Source organism: Crinia signifera, chromosome 11, assembly GCF_055691185.1.
Source record: "Crinia signifera chromosome 11, ASM5569118v1, whole genome shotgun sequence".
NCBI lineage: Eukaryota > Metazoa > Chordata > Amphibia > Anura > Myobatrachidae > Crinia > Crinia signifera.
The window spans coordinates 81,194,881-81,214,707 of record NC_139227.1 but is presented as its reverse complement, the minus strand read 5'-3'; the positions used below and the strand labels follow the sequence as shown (position 1 = coordinate 81,214,707).

The window sequence follows — 19,827 nt, the reverse complement described above, 5'->3', positions numbered from 1 at the left end:
AGTTAAAATGTTTACACCTTTTTGGTGAGACAGTGATTTTAAGAACAATTTACTGCGTGCGGTAGCTTCCCCTATCTCACCCTGTGTAATCACCGTGCCGTGTCTTTCAAGCTGGTTTGTAGATGTAACATCAGCTGTGTGGACGAGGTAGATGGAAAGTACCTGCTGGAGATGGAAGTCCTTCAGTGAGAAAGCTGGCTGAACCACGCGTCCGTGGCAGCCGGTTTGTTGGTGTTCCGTCCGTTGCCCGGAAGTCCAGCGGCGGCTCGCTCAAAGATAAATAAAACGCTCTTAAAAACTTGCTGAACTTTAGTACAGCAAAATACGAAATGTCAGAAATAGGCGGGACAAATATTTCCGACGTTTTGTGTTTTGCTGTATTAAAGTTCAGCAAGTTTTTAAGAGCGTTTATCCTTGAGCGAGCCGCCGGACTTCCGGTTATCGGCAACGGACGCAACACCAACAAACCGGCTGCCACAGACTCGTGGTTCAGCCAGCATTCTCACGGTAAGTAACTGCTGGAGATGGCAGTCCTTCAATCTACCTCGTCCACACAGCTGATGTTACATCTATAAACCAGCTAGACACGGCACGGAGATTACACAGGGTGAGATAGGGGAAGCTACCGCACGCAGTAAATTGTTCTTAAAATCACTGTCTCCCCAAAAGTGTAAACATTATTTTAACTACATTTTTTTCCTTACAGGTACCACTCGATATCTAAAAATCATTCCACTCAGTAATATTTACTATAGCATGATACATACACATTATCACTAGCGCTCTTTTTTTCAATATATGGAGCAGAAAGTAGCACAGCAAGTCCACCATCACGGCATCCAGTGCATAGGCCTCAGTTAAAAACTTCTGAAGCTAGAAGAAAGGGCCTACTGTGGTCGGAGAATCACTGTAGACTGACTGCTACGAACATTTGCAGGGTTATGGTATGACTGGTCAACATGGACAAAGTGTCTACATTAGTTTTACAGGTTTTCTGCGTCTGATGACATAAGTAGACATGAACAGTCAGTGTTCCGCATCTAACTATGCCCACTGGGATGGTAAAGTATGAAAAGGTCAGGTTTTTTTTTTTTTAAGTCAACTTTTTATATGTCGATTAGTAGTTACCCAATATCTCATTGGCCTCCTGCTGTAAATGGGTATGTGCTGACAAGAACCAAGCCAGCGCAGTTATACAGACAGTCTCACCTACATTAAATAACTTAAGACTGTGCATATGAAGTTCCGACGGTAAATTTTTTTTTAAATAAGGCAGTGGAGTGTAAAGTTAACACTTAAGACTAAACACAGTGTGCATATAATTGTACACAAATATCAATAAAAACCATTGCATTTTTTTATAAATTTGATTATTCATAATCACATAAATAAAAATTGGAGGGCAAAGAAGAAAGGGACATACACTGGTTGAGAACTGCCCATTTTTAAAGTGGTCACAAACCTGTAACATAGTTTCCAGCTTGATGGCATCAGCAGCAAACTTCCTAATACCATCAGATAGCTTCTCCACAGCCATCTGATCTTCATTGTGCAGCCAGCGGAACGCTTGCTCATTCAGCGAGATCTTCTCTAGTTTGCAGGCCTGAGCTGTGTAGACAGATACAAATGATCATATTCAGCCACAAAAAATATAAGGCACTAGCCAATTGCACCGTGACACCAGGAACAGATCTTAAAAAAAAAAAAAAAAAAAAGTGTGTGGAGCAGAATGAATAGGATGTGTTCAGTAAAATGGTTTGTGGGTAGAATCAAAAAAACTTAGATTAATATCTCCAGTTCCCCCTTTCAATTTAACTGCCTATGGTTTTATCTGGCACCGATTAGCTATCTGCGTTAACCAAGTTTCCTAGCACTAAGGGAGAATGTAACATTCCTATTCAGACTAGGAAGTGACAGACTTAACCTACTGGGGGACTAGTTGAAAGATGCATTACTTGAAGTATCCAACTCTTACCACAAGATGGCACTATTGCAGCACACTGCTAAAGCAAACATGTACTATGTCTGAACACCACATCTATATAGAAAGATTGAAGAACCTATGGCAATAAGAACTGGGCTTAATGCCATCATTTAGATATTCGATAATTTGGTTGTTCTGGTGAGGCAGCTGAAGTTTTTTGCTACTTAAAACATTTTTTTCAATCCTCTATTTAAAAGGTGCAAATGCATGAATATTTCTGAAAACCTTTTGCATATTTGGAACCAGTTAAATCACACAACAGATAAAAGACTTTGTAATGTTTCCCATTGGATATAAATCTCTTCCCGACTTTGGCTCTCATTAGTTGATAAGCAGACACCATGCTTTCCACACAGCCACCAAATACAGACCAAAAAAAGATGGTCAGCACTGGTCCCTTCTAATATTGGTAAAGTGGGCAAAAAGTAGTGATTGTACCTTCTTAGGGAAACTCATACTATATTAAAGAGTTTTACTCGGGACACATGAGCCTTGTACATAACTTTTTAGAGAGCGCTGTCCTTTCAAATAATGGAAAGGACGGCATTCACTGAAAGAAGTGGTCTACAATGTTCATGTGCCCCGTGTAATTAAACTCTTTAAAATAGTACGAAATACAGACCATTAAGCACCAGCTGACTAAGGTTTCCTACAATTATATCCCAGCATATGAGTGCTTCTCTCCTCCCATGCTGTAACTCTGGGTTATGCGAGACCTGTAAAACATTTCCACGTTTGGAATTCCCACAGGAAAGTCACAACCAACATTATGCCATAAACAGTTATGCTGCACATTGAGACAGGACAACAGACATGTCTGCACTGTATTTCCACAGCGACTGAAGCAGTTTACCTTCCTTAGCAGTGAGTGCAGGGGTGAGCTTGGAATAATCCTTGCTGAGCTCTCCGAGAAGTTTGGGGGAAATGGTCAGATAGTCGCAGCCAGTCAGAGCCTTTATCTCTCCTGTGTTGCGGAATGAGGCGCCCATAACGATGGTTTTGTAGCCAAACTTCTTGTAGTAATTGTAAATTTTGGTAACACTTATCACACCTGCGAGGGAACACATAAGGGACAGATTGTAGCTGTGTAATACATCTTGTTCTCCTGTAAGAAGCTCCAATATCGGATAGAGGTCACTCTACAGGTTGTGTGCATGCTGGTCCGCCAACCTCAGACTCCTATTTATGACATTAGCATGGGTTATGGCAAGCTGGAAAATATCTATCTATCTATATCTATATCACTAGCATTTATATAGCACCAGCATATTCTTTTTACAATTGGGAATAAATCAGGTAACCCAGTCTTATGCCTATAGGTATTACCTAGGTCAGACTGTCACAGGGAAAACCCTTATAGTCCCCAACTCTTAAACCCCACACACTGGGCAACGCTTTCAGCTCAAAGCCGCCCAGTGTGTACAACCCGGCAGTGACTGGTGACACGCGCTCCCGCATTGTTGCAGGAAAGCATTACCAGCAGATGAGTGGCTTTGAGGACTGCTTTGCATAGCGCTGCACTATGCAAAGCAGTCCTTCCCTGCTGACTGCGCCGGGCAGGGGGAATGCCACTCTGTACGCACTGAGCGGCTTTTCCCCCCAGCGATGATATCGGTCATCACTGTCCATACACTGCATAGTCGTCCAGTGTGTACGGACCTTTAAACATTCCAGGCAGCGCACTTGAATTATACAATGTTAAGTTATAAGAGGATCAGGTTCCTGGTAGAGCAGGATTGTTTTTCTATAGAAACTACACCAAGATCATCCCTCCTGCCTATCATATGTAAAGGCTGGGATATAATTTTATCAAAAAAATCTAAATATATATTAGGCATTGTAATATTCCCGCAGGGATACACTTTACACAATCTTATTTCAACCCTGTTCTTCTCTTTCTTTGGCCTCCACAACAATAATAGTCTATCTCACAGACCACCAGGTGATACCAGATTACTATAAAACTGTCGATATTGCTGTAGATATCCCTCAACAATGTCTTGTGTTAAAACAACATTTCTATTTTAGACATTGTCAACTATTTTGAGATATTCGCGGATCACCCTCCGTACAGAGGTGTCTCTCTAATATATCTTTCACTGCCAGTTGGCAGTTACATAAGTGAACCCTGATCAAAAACTGGTTTATTTAAAAACCAGACAAATTTGCTCATTTACCGACAGCGTTCACCTAGTATTACTTGTTATATGTATATGTCCTGTGTGTTATGTATGTATTGTATTATGTCCAAAATATTTTTATAGATACTAATTAAACGTTAAGTTTTAAATAAGAGTGCCCCCAAAACAAAGAGTACTTTTTCTTCTCCTTTCTTTGCTTGTCTAATTTACTCTCAGGGGCAGCACCTCCACACCGTCAATCAGTGCCGCGGCACAAAAACTGTCAGATTGTGGATTTTTTTCATCGCTTTTTCAATTAATTGAATACTGGTTAGGTATTCTACAGTGCATAGGTTTTTGTCCCAATTTCCCCCCTACCCCATGTTTATACATTGTAAAATTCCTGTCTGCTGGCTAATCCATACGTAACTGTTGGCCAAGCTTCTATAGCTTGAGCTTACTGCTGCATTCTCCTAGAGGACCCTCCATGACAGTGACACTAGGTATTATATTCTTGTGGTCACTATGAATTAACATGACACCACAGCCTTCATAGCCCCATCACCACGTTAATCTATATTTAATGTATCCGCCTTCTCCAAGGAAGCTTCAGCCTCCGTCCCAATAGTAACTAGGTCTAGCTACAGAAATGTGACACAGGCTAGTCATCTGCGAAGTCATTTGCGACCCTAATCTGGGAGGTGCTGCACATTGTGGTGCTGATGCTATGGTTGGTAAAACTGGCATTATAATTGTGCATGCAAACAGCATTTTGCTACCCACGTGTAGCATTGCCAAGTTGTGCAATAAGTGACTCATTGGTAGAATATGCCCATGGATTATAGTAAATCAGTGTGCATATGTACCTAGCCTATAATAGCTGCCAAGTATAGACTAACAGGGATTTACGCACATGTCCTCAAGTCAGCAGGGGCTTCATTTGCATAAAAACGCCTTTAATGTAGGTACACCTTCCCCTAAACGCCCATGTAGGGTGGTACACATGGCAGGGCTGCATATATGAATTCATTGTCTGCATTTACACACAATATGCTACATGCTGGTGTAATCAATCGCTTCAAGGAGAAGACAATTGTGGGATCTTCCTCATTCCTATGCATGATTAAGTGCCATAGTGACTCAGGAAATTTGCTTACTTAGAAAATGTTCCATTTCAATGCTGCCATTATTTTATACAGAGCTTTAAGTCTCCTGACAGTCACTGACAGGTCAGGGTACTCAGTCTACCATGTCTATTTGGATGTGGGTTCCTTCATCTATATTGAGGCAAAATTGCTGAACCCAAAAGACTCCGTTTAAGCAGTAACAATGTTATATACAACGCTCACAACCAAGAGCTATTACACATTTCTGCTGGATTGTTCCATTGCTGTATTACACTACGAGCGAGAGAAAACTGGTCTAGCGTACCTGGATCCTCTGATGGCTCATAGCTCTTCTTGCCCGAGTTTGCCACATGCCAATCCAATATCCTCCCCACAAATGGAGATATGAGTGTGACGCCAGCCTCTGCGCAGGCCACAGCTTGTGCAAAGGAGAACAGCAGGGTCATGTTGCAGTGTATGCCGTACTCTTCTTCCAGCACCCTGCGGGGTACAGAAAGTATCTGATCAGGAACCATGCAAGTGGGAACAACAAATCAGTGGTCAGATTATCCCCCATTTTTGAACTCTTAGTGGGTATTCAATGCTTCCCATTATTTTCGATGTTTTGAAATAACAGGATTTGAGTATTCCAGTTGGAGGCATACATGTTTCAGTACCAGATTGTTATACCATTCACCTTCATTCTTTGTGCTCGATTCAGACCCATTTGCTGGGTGGTGAATGCACATCACTGGCAATAAGAATGTTCAAATTCAGACAGCAAAACGTGACGGTTGTAGTGCTACCCATGACTTATCTTCACCCTTTCACCCCAACCCACTAATTGTCCTGCTATTGTTGTACCACTGCAGAAACTTTATCCAGGAGCTACCGCCATTGAACTACTGGCACCAATGGAGGTCAGTATATCCAGCCTGCCGACACCTCCTACCATCTCACCAGAGGAAAGCCAGTGCACATTGAGGTACCTGGATCCCTCCATTACATTACCCTGGAGGAATGTTATACTTTTGGGACATACTGGTGAACCAGAAGCACTTTAAAACCACCTTTATATATGGGTGTATATGCGCATTTTTTATTATTTTCTGTAATTGAGGTTTCTTAAAAAAAAAAAAAAAAAAAAAAAAAAGTGTTTATATTTGTAAATCACATCATATTGTATTATTTATGAGCAAAGCATTCCCCCTCTTATCAGTTTATGCATTTATAGGGGATTGACACCCCAATTATTTGCTGCTGATCACGTCAAGAAACTGAGCACCCCACAGATAACTTGTTCTTATTGTTTTGCTACCAGAGAAAGAACAAGTCTACAACAGTAACCACATTCCACCACAGCTATACAGGTCATTGTCTTACTTTCCAGCTTGTATTCCTTCCCATGTAGAAGACAGCTTTATCAGGATCCGCTTCTTGTCAATACCAGCCTCCTTGTAAAGTGCTATTATGCGTTTGGCCCGGTCAATCATCCCATCTTTATCAAAAGACAGTCTAAGGAAGAAATTAAGTTAGTGCCACCGAGTCAGACCAGTCATTCTTTAACCAGGGAAGCAAAGCTCTTAACCCCTTCCTGACAGAGCCAGTTTTTGCGTTCCTGACAGAGCCCTTTTTTTCAAATCTGACATGTCTCACTTAAGTGGGGATAACTTTTTTTTGCTTTTACTTATCCCAGTGATTTTGAGATTGTTTTTTCGTGACACATTGTACTTCAAATTAGTGGTAAATTTGGGTCGATACAGTCTGTGTTTTTTTGTGAAAAATACCAAAATATCGTGAAAAAATGGAAAATTTAGCGATTTGCAAAATGTTAAATTTTCTGCTTGTGAGACAAATAATCTTACCACTCAAAATAGTGAATAACTAACATAGACCATATGTCTACTTTATGTTGACATCATTATTTCAACTTCCTTTTAATTTTTTGGGACACTAGGAGGCTTACAATATGAATAGCAAATTCTCAAATTTTCAAGAAAATTTCAAACACTGATTTTTTTAGGGACCAGTTCAGTTCTGATGTGACTTTGAGGGACTTGTATGTGAGACACCCCCATAAATGATGCCATTTCAAAAACTGCACCCCTCACAGTATTCAAAACAGCATTTTGGAAGTTTGTTAACCCTTTAGGTGTTTCACAGGAATTAAAACAAAGTGTAGGTGAAATTTCAAAATTTCTTTTTTTTTTGCAGATTTGCAATTTTAATACATTTTTCTAAGGAACACAGTACATTTTACTAGAGAAATGTGACTGAAAATTGATTCCCCCAATTTTTTTGTTTTCATAAATATCCTATATGTGGCCCTAGTGTGCACGGTGACCAAACCACAGGCTTCATAATAGAAGGAGCACCTACTTGATTTTGGAGCCTCCTTTTTATGAGATTATTTTTTAGGCACCATGTAGGTTTCTAGGCACCATAAGATGCTAAAAGTTAGGAACCCCCCCACAAGTGACCCCATTTTGCAAACTACACCCCTCAGGGAATTCATCTAGGGGTATAGTGTACATTTCAAACCCCCAGGGGTTTCACCAATTGTGGTACAACTGGGCAGTGAAAATGAAAAATTATTTTTTTTACACAAAAATACAGTTCTGGCTCCAAATTTGTCATTTTCAGAAGGTATGAAGGAGAAAAAGCACCCCAAAATCTGTGCCCCAATTTCTCCCGAGTACGGCAATGCCTCACATGTGACCAAAAAATACCAGTTGGGTGCATGGCAGGACTCAGAAGGGAAGGAGTGATTTTTGGATTTTGCAGCTCAGATTCTGGTGGAATTTTGGTGGGTGCTATGTCGCATTAGCAAGACCCCCCAAGCACCAATACAGTGGAACCCCCCCACAAGTCACCCCATTTTGAAAACTACACCCCTCAGGGAATTCATCTAGGGGTATAGTGTACATTTCAAACCCCCAGGGGTTTCACCAATTTTGATACAAGTGGGCAGTGAAAATGAAAAATTACATTTTTTTACACAAAAATGCAGTTCTGGCTCAAAATTTTTCATTTTCAGAAGGTATGAAGGAGAAAAAAGCACCCCAAAATCTGTGCCCCAATTTCTCCCGAGTACGGCAATGCCTCACATGTGACCAAAAAATACCAGTTGGGTGCATGGCAGGACTCAGAAGGGAAGGAGTGATTTTTGGATTTTGCAGCACAGATTCTGGTGGAATGAATGGTGGGTGCTATGTTGCACCAATACAGTGGAACCCCCCCACAAGTCACCCCATTTTGCAAAGTACACCCCTCAGGGAATTCATCTAGGGGTATAGTGTACATTTCAAACCCCCAGGGGTTTCACCAATTTTGATACAAGTGGGCAGTGAAAATGAAAAATTACATTTTTTTACACAAAAATGCAGTTCTGGCTCAAAATTTTTCATTTTCAGAAGGTATGAAGGAGAAAAAGCACCCCAAAATCTGTGCCCCAATTTCTCCCGAGTACGGCAATGCCTCACATGTGACCAAAAAATACCAGTTGGGTGCATGGCAGGACTCAGAACGGAAGGAGTGATTTTTGGATTTTGCAGCTCAGATTCTGGTGGAATTTTGGTGGGTGCTATGTCGCATTAGCAAGACCCCCCAAGCACCAATACAGTGGAACCCCCCCACAAGTCACCCCATTTTGAAAACTACACCCCTCAGGGAATTCATCTAGGGGTATAGTGTACATTTCAAACCCCCAGGGGTTTCACCAATTTTGATACAAGTGGGCAGTGAAAATGAAAAATTACATTTTTTTACACAAAAATGCAGTTCTGGCTAAAAATTTTTCATTTTCAGAAGGTATGAAGGAGAAAAAGCACCCCAAAATCTGTGCCCCAATTTCTCCCGAGTACGGAAATGCCTCACATGTGACCAAAAAATACCAGTTGGGTGCATGGCAGGACTCAGAACGGAAGGAGTGATTTTTGGATTTTGCAGCACAGATTTTGGTGGAATGAATGGTGGGTGCTATGTTGCACCAATACAGTGGAACCCCCCCACAAGTCACCCCATTTTGCAAAGTACACCCCTCAGGGAATTCATCTAGGGGTATAGTGTACATTTCAAACCCCCAGGGGTTTCACCAATTTTGATACAAGTGGGCAGTGAAAATGAAAAATTACATTTTTTTACACAAAAATGCAGTTCTGGCTCAAAATTTTTCATTTTCAGAAGGTATGAAGGAGACAAAGCACCCCAAAATCTGTGCCCCAATTTCTCCCGAGTACGGCAATGCCTCACATGTGACCAAAAAATACCATTTGGGTGCATGGCAGGACTCAGAAGGGAAGGAGTGATTTTTGGATTTTGCAGCTCAGATTCTGGTGGAATTTTGGTGGGTGCTATGTCGCATTAGCAAGACCCCCCAAGCACCAATACAGTGGAACCCCCCCACAAGTGACCCCATTTTGCAAACTACACCCCTCAGGGAATTCATCTAGGGGTATAGTGTACATTTCAAACCCCCAGGGGTTTCACCAATTTTGATACAAGTGGGCAGTGAACATGAAAAATTACCATTTTTTACACAAAAATGCAGTTCTGGCTCAAAATTTTTCATTTTCAGAAGGTATGAAGGAGAAAAAGCACCCCAAAATCTGTGCCCCAATTTCTCCCGAGTACGGCAATGCCTCACATGTGACCAAAAAATACCAGTTGGGTGCATGGCAGGACTCAAAAGGGAAGGAGTGATTTTTGGATTTTGCAGCTCAGATTCTGGTGGAATTTTGGTGGGTGCTATGTCGCATTAGCAAGACCCCCCAAGCACCAATACAGTGGAACCCCCCCACAAGTGACCCCATTTTGCAAACTACACCCCTCAGGGAATTCATCTAGGGGTATAGTGTACATTTCAAACCCCCAGGGGTTTCACCAATTTTGATACAAGTGGGCAGTGAACATGAAAAATTACATTTTTTACACAAAAATGCAGTTCTGGCTCAAAATTTTTCATTTTCAGAAGGTATGAAGGAGAAAAAGCACCCCAAAATCTGTGCCCCAATTTCTCCCGAGTACGGCAATGCCTCACATGTGACCAAAAAATACCAGTTGGGTGCATGGCAGGACTCAGAAGGGAAGGAGTGATTTTTGGATTTTGCAGCACAGATTCTGGTGGAATGAATGGTGGGTGCTATGTTGCACCAATACAGTGGAACCCCCCCACAAGTCACCCCATTTTGCAAAGTACACCCCTCAGGGAATTCATCTAGGGGTATAGTGTACATTTCAAACCCCCAGGGGTTTCACCAATTTTGATACAAGTGGGCAGTGAAAATGAAAAATTACATTTTTTTACACAAAAATGCAGTTCTGGCTCAAAATTTTTCATTTTCAGAAGGAATGAAGGAGAAAAAGCACCCCAAAATCTGTGCCCCAATTTCTCCCGAGTACGGCAATGCCTCACATGTGACCAAAAAATACCAGTTGGGTGCATGGCAGGACTCAGAACGGAAGGAGTGATTTTTGGATTTTGCAGCTCAGATTCTGGTGGAATTTTGGTGGGTGCTATGTCGCATTAGCAAGACCCCCCAAGCACCAATACAGTGGAACCCCCCCACAAGTCACCCCATTTTGAAAACTACACCCCTCAGGGAATTCATCTAGGGGTATAGTGTACATTTCAAACCCCCAGGGGTTTCACCAATTTTGATACAAGTGGGCAGTGAAAATGAAAAATTACATTTTTTTACACAAAAATGCAGTTCTGGCTAAAAATTTTTCATTTTCAGAAGGTATGAAGGAGAAAAAGCACCCCAAAATCTGTGCCCCAATTTCTCCCGAGTACGGAAATGCCTCACATGTGACCAAAAAATACCAGTTGGGTGCATGGCAGGACTCAGAACGGAAGGAGTGATTTTTGGATTTTGCAGCACAGATTTTGGTGGAATGAATGGTGGGTGCTATGTTGCACCAATACAGTGGAACCCCCCCACAAGTCACCCCATTTTGCAAAGTACACCCCTCAGGGAATTCATCTAGGGGTATAGTGTACATTTCAAACCCCCAGGGGTTTCACCAATTTTGATACAAGTGGGCAGTGAAAATGAAAAATTACATTTTTTTACACAAAAATGCAGTTCTGGCTCAAAATTTTTCATTTTCAGAAGGTATGAAGGAGACAAAGCACCCCAAAATCTGTGCCCCAATTTCTCCCGAGTACGGCAATGCCTCACATGTGACCAAAAAATACCATTTGGGTGCATGGCAGGACTCAGAAGGGAAGGAGTGATTTTTGGATTTTGCAGCTCAGATTCTGGTGGAATTTTGGTGGGTGCTATGTCGCATTAGCAAGACCCCCCAAGCACCAATACAGTGGAACCCCCCCACAAGTGACCCCATTTTGCAAACTACACCCCTCAGGGAATTCATCTAGGGGTATAGTGTACATTTCAAACCCCCAGGGGTTTCACCAATTTTGATACAAGTGGGCAGTGAACATGAAAAATTACCATTTTTTACACAAAAATGCAGTTCTGGCTCAAAATTTTTCATTTTCAGAAGGTATGAAGGAGAAAAAGCACCCCAAAATCTGTGCCCCAATTTCTCCCGAGTACGGCAATGCCTCACATGTGACCAAAAAATACCAGTTGGGTGCATGGCAGGACTCAAAAGGGAAGGAGTGATTTTTGGATTTTGCAGCTCAGATTCTGGTGGAATTTTGGTGGGTGCTATGTCGCATTAGCAAGACCCCCCAAGCACCAATACAGTGGAACCCCCCCACAAGTGACCCCATTTTGCAAACTACACCCCTCAGGGAATTCATCTAGGGGTATAGTGTACATTTCAAACCCCCAGGGGTTTCACCAATTTTGATACAAGTGGGCAGTGAACATGAAAAATTACATTTTTTACACAAAAATGCAGTTCTGGCTCAAAATTTTTCATTTTCAGAAGGTATGAAGGAGAAAAAGCACCCCAAAATCTGTGCCCCAATTTCTCCCGAGTACGGCAATGCCTCACATGTGACCAAAAAATACCAGTTGGGTGCATGGCAGGACTCAGAAGGGAAGGAGTGATTTTTGGATTTTGCAGCACAGATTCTGGTGGAATGAATGGTGGGTGCTATGTTGCACCAATACAGTGGAACCCCCCCACAAGTCACCCCATTTTGCAAAGTACACCCCTCAGGGAATTCATCTAGGGGTATAGTGTACATTTCAAACCCCCAGGGGTTTCACCAATTTTGATACAAGTGGGCAGTGAAAATGAAAAATTACATTTTTTTACACAAAAATGCAGTTCTGGCTCAAAATTTTTCATTTTCAGAAGGAATGAAGGAGACAAAGCACCCCAAAATCTGTGCCCCAATTTCTCCCGAGTACGGCAATGCCTCATGTGTGACCAAAAAGTGGCAGGACTCAGAAGGGAAGGAGTGATATTTGGATTTTGCAGCACAAATTCTGGTGGAATGATGGTGGGTGCTATGTCGCATTAGCAAGACCCCCAAAGCACCAATACAGTGGAACCCCCCCACAAGTGACCCCATTTTGCAAACTACACCCCTCAGGGAATTCATCTAGGGGTATAGTGTACATTTCAAACCCCCAGGGGTTTCACCAATTTTGATAAAACTGGGCAGTGAACATGAAAAATTACATTTTTTTACACAAAAATGCAGTTCTGGCTCAAAATTTTTCATTTTCACAAGGAATGAAGGAGACAAAGCACCCCAAAATCTGTGCCCCAATTTCTCCCGAGTACGGCAATGCCTCACATGTGACCAAAAAATACCAGTTGGGTGCATGGCAGGACTCAGAAGGGAAGGAGTGATTTTTGGATTTTGCGGCTCAGATTCTGGTGGAATGAATGGTGGGTGCTATGTGGCATTAGCAAGACCCCCGAAGCACAGTGAAATTATGAACCTAATATTCCATAGATGTGTGGTATATTTTAAAACACTCCTTTATACATAGGCCGGGTTTGTCGGGGCAAGTGTCACACTGGAAAATAGTTTGCTTTCTTATTCCCTTTTTATAGCAAACTTTGCACCTTTTTTGTGTCCTGCCCTTTTTTCCAGTGGAGGGGATTTCATCAGGAAAATGCTGCCCTGGTACAATACGGGGGCCAGTACTAGAAGTACTGGGGCCCTCTGCCTGCTGGTTCCCAAATATTAGGCCCTTTATGACTTCCTCTTGAAAGTGCATAAATGTCCCCCTCTGGCCGGTAGAACGGAATAGCACGTAAGCGTTATACAGTGCCATCTGGATGATATACACGGCCACCTTCTTGTACCAGATTTTTGTTTTCCGCAGGGCACTGTACGGCTTCAGTACCTGATCTGAAAGATCCACTCCGCCCATGTACCTATTGTAATCCAGGATACAATTAGGTTTTGAGGTGTGGGTACTGGTACCTCGTACAGGGACGGAGGTGGTACTGTCTCCGTGAATTGTTGTCAGTATAAGGACATCCCTCTTGTCCTTATATTTGACCAACAACATATTTTCGTTGCATATTCCCCTGCTTTCACCCCTTCTCATTACTTGGGCAATGTGCGTTTTTGGGAGGCCTCTTTGGTTCTTGCGCACAGTACCGCAAGCTGCTGTACCTCTTGAACCAAGGGCCTTAAACAGGGGGATGCTAGTGTAAAAGTTATCCACATAGAGGTGATAACCTTTATCCAGGAAGGGGTGCACTAAATCCCAGACAATTTTCCCACTAACACCTACGAGGGAGGGGGGGCATTCTGGCGGTTGAATTCTTGAATCCTTCCCTTCATAAACCCTAAACCTGTGGGTGTACCCTGAGGTGCTTTCACACAGTTTATACATTTTTATGCCATACCTTGCCCTCTTACTGGGAAGGTACTGGCGGAATTTAACCCTTCCTTTAAAATGTATAAGGGACTCGTCGATACAAATAAATTTTTCAGGGATGTACACCTCTTCAAATTTGGCACTGAAATGATCAATGACCGGCCTGACTTTGAATAGCCGGTCAAAGGTGGGATCATCTCTGGGTGGGCACTGTGCATTATCGGTGTAATGTATAAATTTAAGAATTGTCTCAAATCGAGTCCGGGGCATGGCCATACGGTAAAATGGAGTACTGTACAGAACATCTGTACTCCAATATTGCCTAATTTCTGGCTTTTTTACTATGCCCATATGAAACACCAGACCCCAAAACGTCATCATCTCTACTGCATCTACAGGGGTCCACCTAGCAAATGATGACGTGGGGTTTTGAGCAATAAACTGCTGGGCATATAAATTAGTTTGGTCCACCATTAAATTTATAAAATCATCAGAGAAAAATAATTTGAAAAAGTCAATTTCTCTGAGACCTGTGGAATCAAATTGGATTCCTGGCATGGCCAAAAACTCAGGAACCTGGGGCTCAAAATTGTCTGGTGGTGGGGTCCATACTAGATCAATTATTGGGGGGGGAATCTCAGCTGATCTACGGGGGCGTCTTTGAGGGGGTCCCTCATCACCAGAGGAGGAAGAGGAGCTTAAGACGAATCCTTCAAATTCCCCGCTTGCATCACTGCCTGTGTCAGAGTCAGAGGCAAGCATGGCATATGCCTCCTCCACTGAATACATTCTCCTGGATGACTGGGAGGACATTTGGGAGGACATTTGGGAGGACATTTGGGATGCCATTTTTATTTTTGTGTTACTGGTAGTGAAATGTTTCAACACGTGTATAGTGTAGGGGGGGGTACAAACTTTATTTCAATCCGGGGGGTATGTAGTGTGTAGTGTGTATGTGGTGCAGAAAAAAAAAAAATACTTTATACCAATAAAAAAAAAAAAAATGAAGGGGTTAAAAATAAAAAATTGAAGGGGTTAAAAAAAAAAAAAAAAAGGTCCTGCGCCAAAAATTGAGCACAGATGTTGGTCAGTAACGTCTGTCACTGAACAGCGCTCAAAGGCAACAGGATCAGTGTGTGTAAAAAAAAAAATTCAAAAAAGACCCCACAGCACTCACAAAAAAAAAAAAAGGTGATCAGTGATGCGACACTGATTACCAGTGAGGGACAGCAGGTGCACAACCTTTGGTGCAACTGACAGTGCAACTGGCAGCAACTGACAGGTATATATATAAAAAAAAAACCTCTGCGCCCCCAAAAAGTTGCTGATCAGCACAGATATACTGATCAGCACAAAGGGGGGGTAGCAGACACAAAATATTCTCTCTCTCTCTCTCTCTCTCTCTCTCATCTAGGAAGCGTCCAGCACGCTACAAGCAGTGATAAGGTGATCAGGTAAGGTATTTGCAAGGATCAGGTAAGTATTAGCAAGGATCAGGTCGGTATTCACGGCAGGCAGGCACGGTGACCGTTCTGCACGCTATTCCAGACCGGAATGGCGTCTGCAGCGCAGTCACCGTCAGTTTAAATGTCGCGTCTTGGCTGTGATTGGTCCGTGGGTCCCACGGACCAATCACAGCCTTGGGGGCAGGTGGGGTGAGGGTGGGGTGAGGTGGGGTGAGGTGTCATCGACAGTTTAAAGTCATGACGTACATTTATGCCATGTGTCGGGAAGTACCTCCCGGCCATGACGTAAATGTACGTCAAATGTCGGGAAGGGGTTAAGTGGCAGAGTCTAATTCATAAATAATGAGTCACAAAACAAGAAGTTTGCTCTTCATCATAACTTATTGTAAAGCAGATTCTCATGTAACCTGTATAGATTGGAATACATACAGATTACCAGTTTTGAGGATGTTGGCGGTCAGAATACAGATGCTGGCATGCTGACACAGGACATCTGTTGGGGTTCCCTGTGTGCATTTTGACAACCTTCACTCTGCCGAGATGCTACCGCATCCCTATAGATCCTACTGTCTGGCAGAGAGGAACGGTTTCCTGCTGTGATCAATAATTGAGACACCTTTATAGTCTGTCATCAGGGACCGCAGGGGAACCACCATAGGGGGAAGGGTCCTTCTCACTCAGACTGATCAATTTAGTCCATTTTCATGTTGTACCTGTTCCCTGCACATAGGTCTCTAGCCAATCAGATCTGCTTACATTGTTTCAGTATGTAGAGTCATTAAAACGAGGGTACTCTTTACTTAGAAGGGCGCCCACGATTTTGATCGTGGGCATCGTTAGTAAAAAATCTCGGGCATCTCGGGGATTGAATGCACTAAAAAATCGGGTGCGATCAACCGACGAGATGCCCGAGATTTCCCATAGGGAACAATGTTAAATGTCTCAATTGACCCAATTTTCCTGTTCAATGCCTCAATTGACCCGATTTTTCCATAGGAAACAATGTTAAATGGGCCACAGAGGCCAAATAGGCACCCTGAAGTGTATAATGGCCACCCGAATTGTTAACGCCACCCCACGATCAACGTCAACCCGATGCGTGGCGAGCGCAGCGAGCCCGCGAGGGGCGGCGGTACGCGTCCTACGACCTTTTCATACCCCCACTATCCACGTCGGCGTGGAGTTGAGAATAGAAAGTGTGGCGAGCGCAGCGAGCCACCGAGCCCGAAGCGTGGCGAGCGCAGCGAGCCCCGCGAGGGTACGCGGACAGCTGTGAAGCCCGCGAGGGGACGCGGATACCTGTGAAGGTATCCGCGTCCCCTCGCGGGGCTCGCTGCGCTCGCCACGCTTCGGGCTCGGTGGCTCGCTGCGCTCGCCACACTTTCTATTCTCAACTCCACGCCGACGTGGATAGTGGGGGTATGAAAAGGTCGTAGGACGCGTACCGCCGCCCCTCGCGGGCTCGCTGCGCTCGCCACGCTTCGGGTTGACGTTGATCGTGGGGTGGCGTTAACAATTCGGGTGGCCATTATTCACTTCAGGGTGCCTATTTGGCCTCTGTGGCCCATTTAACATTGTTTCCTATGGAAAAATTGGGTCAATTGAGGCATTGAACAGGAAAATCGGGTCAATTGAGACATTTAACATTGTTCCCTATGGGAAATCTCGGGCATCTCGTCGGTTGATCGCACCCGATTTTTTAGTGCATTCAATCCCCGAGATGCCCGAGATGGGCGCCCTTCTAAGTAAAGAGTACCAAAACGAGTAAGTACACATTGAAAGACTCAACATGGACAGAATGACGACCATCCAGTTTTAAGCCTAATCAACACATTTCTATTGTCAACACTTTGATTGTGTTGACATCTTAATCATGTATGACTTCAACATTCTATTGTTGACACTTATATTGCAAGCTATAGTTATACACCTATAGTATATCTATATATTTTACACATCCCAGTATAGATCAGTAATAGACATGATATAGTCACCTGGCATCCACCTCTGTGGAAACACGGCCTGGGATCTTCTTCAGGATCTCCACTCCAAACAAGACAAACAGCTTGTCCATGACATTGTTCATCTGCTCCTCTTCAGACCTACAGACCGATAAATGAAGCAATAGTAGGACCAGATGAGTTTAATGACAGATTAGAACAGCTTTCTATTTAATTTCCAAAATATAGCGTAGAAGCCATTAACCAGTTAGTCACCACTAAGACACATCCTAGTTAATTAGTAAAGCACAATTAATAATTCTGCATTTCTTCTCTTTATTCTGTGGCTACTGTGCCACAAGGGCATCTCCTGATTACTGCAGATCATTGCAGCAGTGTGGCTCGATTTAGCAAAGACAGGTATTTGGTTTGTAAGATTGTCCCTTTAAATCCAGTTGTTGAAACTACCAAAAAAGCAGGGTTTAGTTTACCCAAACATGATGCCCCGTTAGTTATTTGTGTGCTTTGTTAAGGAGCCCACACATGCACCGTTGCCGGCGGTGCGATGCTGTACGATGGGGTGCGCGCTCCCGCGGCACCTCATCATCGTACAGTACAAAAAGTATGTGCTGCACATACTTTTGGTACTAGCTTTTTCTAGCATAGCATCACATCAGATGCACAAGGCAAACGATGCGATGCTATGTGTGCTAGTTAAGCCCACAATGCACGCCGGGATCGGTGCGTGTGTGGGCTCCATTAGTCTAATTTTGAATTATGGGGCCTACGCATGTAGTGATTTAAGGGGCACTTCTAAGTGATCTAGGGGCAGATGCACAAAGCTTTAAAAGGGATAACATGGAGTGCTAACACAACCAACCAGCTCCTGCCTGACATTTTTTCAAACAGTCTGACATGGCAGGTAGGAGCTGATTGGTTGGCTGTTTATCACTCTCCATGTTATCACTTTTGAAGCTTAGTGCATCTGGCCCCAAGTGAGATAACTTTGAAAATTCACCTACATCGCTGTGTGTAGGGGCTCAGTGCATGGCCCTGCCATCACCCGGCAATATCCAGCATGTTGGATATTAATCGTTCTGGGCCAGTGTTCTTATTGGAAAACACTTGTCTTGATATATTGCTCAGCACCCAGCACTGACAAATCACTGTGCGTTGAGCGTTCTGAGTGATCCATCATCGCTCAGCAAATCTCTACGTGTATCTATAAATGTGCAAGATCAAGGTAAACAGCTGTAAGAATTCAAGTGCCATGCAATCAGTTACAATACTGCATGAGCAAGCAGTACCTGCTCTACCTATACTTTCTATAGAGGCGTCAGCAGGCAAGCTGGTGGTTTTAGTAATATCCAATTTGACAAGGGACATTTCTTTCAATATTTAGCGTTTTAATCTACTTCCAAACAGACTGAGGATAACACATTGACCATACACTGTAGGCTGCCATCATTAAGTAGACCTTGCTTGTATGGAATAAGGCAAGACCACTTATTAGTTTTAGCCTATACCTTTCTCTGGTACTTACCCGCCAAGCTTTTTCCCATACTGTAACGCATCTTCTACCAGTTGTTTGTAGTCCGGCATTTGGGCTGCAGCCAATATCAGGGATGGGTTAGTGGTGGCATCTTGTGGCTTGTATTCATCAATAGCTGTGGGACAAGGAGAGAGTCAGTGCCACACCATGACAGTGCTCAAGCTTATTCAAGAGTCCTAAAAATCTACAAAGGCGCCATGATATGCAATACAAGATCAGTCATTCTGCAACTTTATACAGACTGAAAGCAACTCCACCAATTACCCCATTATCCAAATATGAAACCAGCTTCCAAGAAAAAGTGATATTGTTTACAATTTCAGAGTATTCAAGATTTGCATAAAACCACAACGGTTTGTGTTGAAAAGCTTTCGTTACACAGCCAAAACTCGAAAGCTAGCACAAAGTGTTACTGATTGACAAATTGTGCTGTCGCTTTGAAACAAAGACGTGGAACCAAGAAATGAGCATGATGGGATCTATATATGTACTCTGCTGTTCCATACATAGAGCTTTCTATATCTTGTTCTGTGCACTGACTGCTATTAAAAGCAATCGGGTTAGCAGGCAAAAAAACAAAAAACGCAGGCAGCAGTTTGTACACCGGCTAAGAGCCAGTAGGCTTTCAAATTTAAAGAGCCATACACACTGAGCAACTGTCACCCGTTTTAGAGATTTTCCACATTGATGCTATGGAGAGCAGCTTAAAATACAAAACTGAGACGCCCAGTGTGTATGGTCCTTAACTCCGCAACATGCATTGAGCAACTTCTAAAACATAATAGACAGCTATTCTAGCTTGTACAGACACGCAGTTTGTTACTCAATTGATAGAGAATTAGTCATAATAAGCTCTGATTTAGTTACACTGAAAATTAAACTAATGGCTCCGTA

General features: G+C 43.0%; 1 protein-coding gene across 1 annotated transcript in view; it reads right to left on the bottom strand.

Moving 5' to 3' along the window:
• The window catches only part of TALDO1 (transaldolase 1), a 33,899-nt gene that overhangs the window by 1,423 nt on the left and 12,649 nt on the right, over nucleotides 1-19,827 (bottom strand). Inside the window, exons 2-7 of the mRNA XM_083165385.1 lie at nucleotides 18,925-19,048; nucleotides 17,436-17,543; nucleotides 6,594-6,725; nucleotides 5,536-5,711; nucleotides 2,838-3,035; nucleotides 1,463-1,608 (exon numbers count right to left, since the gene is read on the bottom strand). Of these exons, the coding sequence (XP_083021511.1) occupies nucleotides 1,463-1,608; nucleotides 2,838-3,035; nucleotides 5,536-5,711; nucleotides 6,594-6,725; nucleotides 17,436-17,543; nucleotides 18,925-19,048 (884 nt within the window). The remainder of the gene's footprint in view (nucleotides 1-1,462; nucleotides 1,609-2,837; nucleotides 3,036-5,535; nucleotides 5,712-6,593; nucleotides 6,726-17,435; nucleotides 17,544-18,924; nucleotides 19,049-19,827) is intronic.